Consider the following 6,731-nt stretch of genomic DNA (forward strand, 5'->3'; position numbering starts at 1 on the left):
TGGTTGTGACCTATGTCTGGATGAGGGAAATAGGAGGCAGGCAAAAGAGTTTTGGAAGAATTTCGGAAGCATGGAGTGAAACCAAATTTGTTTTCCGCATTTTGACTCGGGCTGGCCTTGGGTAGAGATTAGAAAGTAAGTCCTCTGAAAGCAAAGGAATTGTGATTAAATTAAGACAACTTCATAGACACATATATATTGCACAAAACCTCAATACACGTTACCACAGGGAAGATTTCTACCCAGTCCCTGCTGCTCCCCAAAGGACAGGGAGCAAAAGTTCCCAACGTCACTGTTCATTGTGACCCGGCGTTCCTCCTCCTGTGAAGGGACACACGTCTGTCTCTTCACTTCAGCGGCAAACTCCGGTAGCATCAGGTGACCTTGGTCATAGGCAAGAATCATTTAATATGGCCGCACTTGTGGCAGCTCTGACTCCTTCCTTTTGGTGACAGATCTCAAGTCTTTACAAAATCCTCGGGCGCCCAAAATGACAGATGTCTTTTTTTGAAAATAAATACACCCGAATGAGCTCACCCATCCTCAGAAGAAATTGGCTGCGGTTACTCTTTCGAGGGGAGTCATTAACTCTTCAGGGGAACTTGCTATTCCCTTGCCAGTACAACTTCTCCTCTGCTTTTTTCTTTTTCCACCGGCAGAGGAGCAGCATCTTAAAGGTCTTCCTGAAGGTTCTGTTGCAGAGGGCATAGCAAATGGGGTTGACGGTACTGTTGACATAGCACAACCAGTAGCCCAAGTGCCACAGGGTGACTGGGACACACTTGTCACAGAAGGTGGAAACCAGGACCATGATGTTGTAAGGGGTCCAGGTGATGATGAAGGCCAGGAGAATGGCACTCAAGGTCTGGGCTGCTTTCCTCTCCTTGACGAGGACCATTCTCTTTCGTTTGGTCATTTGATGGCTGAGGCTGGGATCCAGGCCTTTCGTTGAAGGATCCTTGGACACTGGGAAGGAGCAGGGCATGATTTTCACTTTGCGACAGCCGTTGTTGGTCTCCTGGGTCCCATCAGCTTTCACCACCAGCCGGAACTTATAGGCCACACATTTCTGACTCTTGGGTCTATGAGCAGCACCGGGGGACAAGAAGTATTTTGGGGTGTCATAGTCATTTTTTTCAGCTTGAGCTTTCACAAACGTCTCCTTGGTCTCTTCGGCACTGAATTCTTCCCTCGGGCTTTCCTTGGCCTGACTCTTGTAGACTACTTGGAAGACAGGGTCTGTGGCAGGCTTGTCCTCATCCTCCGAGGAAGGGTAGCTGCTACAGGTAGTGAGCTGCTCGGCTTGGGCCCACTCGGTGCTTGGGCCAGTGGCTTGGGACGGCTTCCCAGGGGTGGAGGTGCTCCTGCGGGAGGACGACCAGGAGGCTTGGTTCCTTTCCCTCTGGGCCAGGGTGGGTCGAGGGCAGCTAAAGCAGGACGTCAGCAGAGACTTCTGAACTGGCTTTCTTGGCTCCGCTTCTGCCATGGAGTCAGAGCCCTGGAGGTCAGCCAGGTCCTTGGTCCGCTTCTCTGTCTCCCGGTAGATTCGGCAGTAGAGGATCGTCATGACAGAAACGGGGATGTAGAAGGCAGCAATGGCAGTGCCGAAAGTGATGGTGGGCTCTGAAAGAAACTGGATCTGGCACTCATCTGGTGGTACTGTCCGCTCCCCAACCAGGTACTGCCAGCAGATGATCGCTGGGGCCCAAAGGATGAAGGAGATCAGCCAAGCCAAGCCAATCATGATGCCAGCCCTCTTTGGGGTACGTTTGGCCCGATACGTCAGAGGTCTGGTGATAGAAAAGTAACGGTCAAAACTGATCACCAGAAGGTTCATGACGGAAGCGTTGCTAGCCACGTAGTCCAGGGCGAGCCAGAGGTCACAAGCCAGACTGCCAAGCGCCCAGCGTCCCATGAGGATGTAGGTGGTGTAGAGGTTCATGGAGAAGATCCCAATGATGAGATCTGCACAGGCTAAGCTGAGCAGGTAATAGTTGTTCACAGTCTTCAGCTGACTATTGACTTTGAAGGAGATCATGACTAAGACGTTGCCCACAATGGTGATCAGGCTTACCACAGCAGTCACAGCTGCAATGGTGATGACTTCCCACAACCTATGGCGTTCCAAAGGCTGGTGACTTACCGGGGTGCCATTGACAGTGGTTGTATTGTGGTAAGATTCCCCTTCCATCCTTAATTAGAATTAAGTCTTGGGTTTTAAACCATCTCTTTTCTATCTCACCTCTTCTCGGTCAGCATCTGGAAGAGAGGGAAACACATTAGCTCCACTCACCAGCGTGGATCTTTTTTCCATTCATTGTATATAATTAACAAGAGAATAGTAAATGTGGTCACATACATATTCAGAGTGAGATGCTGAAATCGCTGAAAGTTTTTTTTTTTTTTTAAAGATTTTATTTATTTATTTGACAGACAGATCACAAGTAGGCAGAGAGCCAGGCAGAGAGAGGAGGAAGCAGGCTCCCTGCTGAGCAGAGAACCCGACGAGGGGCTCGATCCCAGGACCCTGAGATCATGACCTGAGCCGAAGGCAGAGGCTTTAACCCATTGAGCCACCCAGGCGCCCCTGAAATCTCTGAAAGTTTTGATGACATTTTTTAGCAGCCTCATCCCCTCGCTTTTTGGAAGTCCCAGTGCCTGAGAGCCTTTCTTGTCCTTGAGGCTGCTGCCCTCTTGTGGTTCCAATAGGCAATCAAAGGGGACTGTGAAGACGAAGGGGAAGGAAAAGGCAATTGGATAACTGGGGAGCGATAAAGAGAAGAAAGCCATGATGTGAAGTTACTTTTGATTGCAATGGCCTTAGGGGCAGAAATTCTGTTTTTTAAGTTCCCAGTGATAAGTACCTAGTCTATCATGCACTGGGGAAAGAGACGAGTTGTATCTATTCTATAATCCCATTTCTAATCATTACCGAGTTTAATTATAGATTCAGTTATAAAGCATTTGTGAGGCACTGTTTTGAGGCAAAACTGTCTTACGACACTTCCCCCGGCTTATATACGAACTCCCCACGTGCACAGAGGGGTTGAAATTTTCCCCAGCTGCTGAAGACGATGACCTTCCCCCGTTTTTGAGCCATGTGTGAGGTAATAAAAATGTTTTAGATTATTTTTAGATTTTTATTTTTATTTTGATTATTTTATTTTCTGTCATTATAAAGTAATATTTCCTTGTAAAAATTCAAGCAATGTCAAAATGTATATCTTAAAACAAGCTTCCTCTGACTCAGTCTTGCAGGGGTAATCAGCGCTTTCCCCTATGCACATACTAACAAATACGAAAATACAATTATTTTTAAATGGGTGACTTTTTAATGTTTACACACTGAATTTTGTTTTTCATTTAACAAATTATCATGGACATTCTTTTTCTTTCTTTTAAAAAAATTTTTTTTAAGTAATGTCTACACACAACGTGGTGTTCAAACTCGGGATCCCAAGATCAAGAGTTGCATGCTCCATGCACTGAGCCAGCCAGGCGCCCCAGTGGGCATCTTTCGTGTCGGCATGTCTTTTGGATCAGAGCTCCTTTTTCATTTTAATGACTGTACATTATCCCACTTAATGGGTATAATATAATTTAGTTAATACCACTGACAAATTCCAACTTTTAAAAATAAATTTTCCTTTTCTAGATTAAACATCTAGGTACACGATAAAAAGCTTCAGTGGCTATAAAAGTGTAAATGGTAAAAGAGAGGTCTCCCTCCCACCTCTGACCTCCAAGCTCAATCTCCCTTTTCTGCAGGTAACCACCATTACCACCATTTCTTATTTTTCCTTTCAGAGATATAACATATGCATGCAATGTGTATTTGGTGATCTGTTAAAAAATTTTTACTTAGTAATCTCTACACCTAACGTGAGGCTTGAACTCATGACTCTGAGATTGAGAGTTGCACGCTCCACCAACTGAGTCAGCCACGCACCCCTGAGAAATACTATTTTAATTACAAAATTCCAGGCCCCATGATATGATGATAGGTAGGGAAGGGAGAATCTTCTTAATGACCTTCAAAGCTTGCCATGTGAGCAATCACTGCTCTGCCTACTGACGGGTCCTGACATGTCTCTGATAACAGTATTGATATAAAGATGACAAATTTGTGAAGGGCTATGGATTTTCTTTGCTTGTTTTGTATTTCCAACTACACTGTTAGATGTTTTTCTAATGCCTCAAATTCAATATGGAATTGAATTGATGATATTGTCTTATACTAGGAAACAGATTCTTCTGACTTTCTGATCTTGCCCTCTCTTCCTTCTGATCCCAAGACAGTACAATTTACCCATGAAATATCCCTCTTAATGGTCCCTTTCCTTTCCTGCATCTATCACCTTGTTTAGCCTTGTGCTGCCGTATACTGATTACCCCTTGGTGTTATCAACGTTCAAAGCACGCCGGAGGCCAGGTCACTAGCCCGACTCGTAAGCACCTGGAAAGCCAGAGCTGCTCTGCACCCTACAATTCTCTGGGCGTTTTCCATCCCAGACTGTCTCTACGTGACAAGTCTAAGTCTCACAGTGCAAGAAAAATCCCACAGAAATTCCTTCCTTTTTCCTTCATTCCTTCTTTCTTTCTTCTCCCAATCAATATATATTGGATGTTTTTTATGTAACAGACTCTCATGGCAGGGAGACCAGGGAACAAAACATTGGTGGGGGTATAGATAAAGAAGCAGGTAATAAGTTGCAGGGGTCTGGTCTGGCACTGTAAGTCCTAGGGCACATGGAAGGACGTGTAAGCCAGACCCAAGGAAGGGGGAAGAACTCCTTGAGGAAAAGGTTATCTAAGCTGAGGCTTGAAACATGCATGGGTTTTATCTAGGCAAAGAGGGTGTGTATGGGTAGGCTGGGGAAAAGCGTGTTGCAGCCTCAGAGGGGAAGAACTTATTTGCAAGCCCAGAGGCAAAAGGAGGCATCAGGTCAACATCACTGATCATCAGGAAAATGCAAATCAGAACTAGAAGGAGATATCACCTCACACCTGTCTGAATGATTAAAATCAACAACACAAGAAACAACAGGTGTTGGTAAGGATGTAGAGAAAGGGAAATCCTCTTGCCCTGTTGGTAGGAATGCAAACTGGTATAGCGGCTCTGGAAAACAGTATGGAGATTCCTCAGAAAGTTAAAAATAGAGCTACCTTACAGTCCAGCAATTGCACTACCAAGTATTTGCCCTACCAATACAAAAATCCTAATTCAAAGGGATACACTTACCCTGATGTTTACAGCAGCATTATCTACAATAGCCAAATTATGGAAGCAGTCCAAGGGTCCATCGATTGATGAGTGGATAAAGAAGGTGTAATATACATACATATATACGATGGAATTAATCAGCCATAAAAGAGAATGAAATCTTGCCATTTGCAATGACATGGATAGAGCTAAAGAGTGTGATTCTAGGTGAAATAAGTCAGTTGGAGAAAAACAAATATCATATGATTTCACTTATGTGTGGAATTTAAGAAACAAAACAAATGAGCAAAGGGGAGAAAGAGAGAGAGGCAAACCAAGAAACAGACTCTTAACTATAGAGAACCAGCTGATGGTTACCAGAGGGGAGGTGGGTGCGGGGTTATAAATAGGTGATGGGGGTTAAGGAGGGCACTTTCTGTGATTTTGTGAGCACCGGGTGATGTATGGAAGTGTCAAAGCCTATATTGCACACTCGAAACTAATATGACCCTGTGTGTTAACTAACTGGAATTTAAATAAAAATTTTTTAAAAAGAGGCATCAGGTTGGAGATACTGAGACACGGAGGAGAGGTGACACTAGAGAGGTTGAGGGGGTGCGGTAGGCAGGACAGGAGTGGACTTGAGATAAAAGAAGTCCACCTTCTGGGAGGACTGTGTCAGCTATTTCTAGACTCTGCCTCTGCTCTGAAGGTCATCCTAACACTGAGGGCATTGGGGGCAATAGTCGGGAGAGAAGTAATAAAATGAACTGACTGCTGATTTTTTCTAATCAGGTCTTCAAACTAGAAATAAATGGTGTTTCGGAAGGATTTAATTTTCCCACTTAATTTTATTAGAAGGTAGCAAGCAACTCCTGAAGGGTTCTGGCCTGTGAGCACATGTGTATAGCCAGGGGCTTACCCTCTCTGACTTGTTTCCTCATTTGTAGAAATCAGGAAATTGGACTATGGGATGCAGATACATACATTTTAATGATTTTGTATATCACACAGTGTGGTGATGGTTGATTTTATGTGTCCTCTACAGTTGCCAGGTATTTGGTTAACCCCCCTGGTCTAGATATGGCTATGAGGGTATTTTTTTAGATGGGATTAATACTTAAGTCAGTAGACATTGAGTAAAGACGATTATCCTCCATTATGTGGGTGGGGCTCAGCTAATCGGCTAAAGGCTTTAGAGGAAAAGGCAGAATTCCTTCTGTCGCCAGACTACCTGTGGATATAAGACTACAACACTGATTCCTGCTGGAATTTCCAGTCTTTTAGCCTGCCCTGCACATTTCAGATTTGCTAAACCCCACAATTCCTAAAAATTAAAAAAAAAAAAAACTCTTTCTCTGTGATAAAAGGATTAAACACTTTGATAAATGGAAAATGTCATCTATAGTGACAACGGGGTCTCTAAATCGTACAACTGAATCTGGCACTGGGCAGCTGTCAGTTTGAACACCTAGCCCCAGGGCCGCCTGGCTGGCTCAGTTGGTGCCGTGCGCAACTCCTGATCTCA

General features: G+C 44.4%; 1 protein-coding gene across 1 annotated transcript; it reads right to left on the reverse strand.

Moving 5' to 3' along the window:
* Nucleotides 1-592: 592 nt before the first annotated feature.
* On the reverse strand, nt 593-2,191 carry CHRM5 (cholinergic receptor muscarinic 5; the record flags this gene model as incomplete). Its single annotated transcript, XM_080808443.1, has 1 exon — nt 593-2,191. One exon carries the CDS (start codon nt 2,189-2,191, stop codon nt 593-595), a length of 1,599 nt encoding a protein of 532 aa, XP_080664569.1.
* Nucleotides 2,192-6,731: the final 4,540 nt, after the last annotated feature.

This window comes from Martes martes, assembly GCF_963455335.1.
Source record: "Martes martes genome assembly, chromosome: 7".
Classification (NCBI taxonomy): domain Eukaryota; kingdom Metazoa; phylum Chordata; class Mammalia; order Carnivora; family Mustelidae; genus Martes; species Martes martes.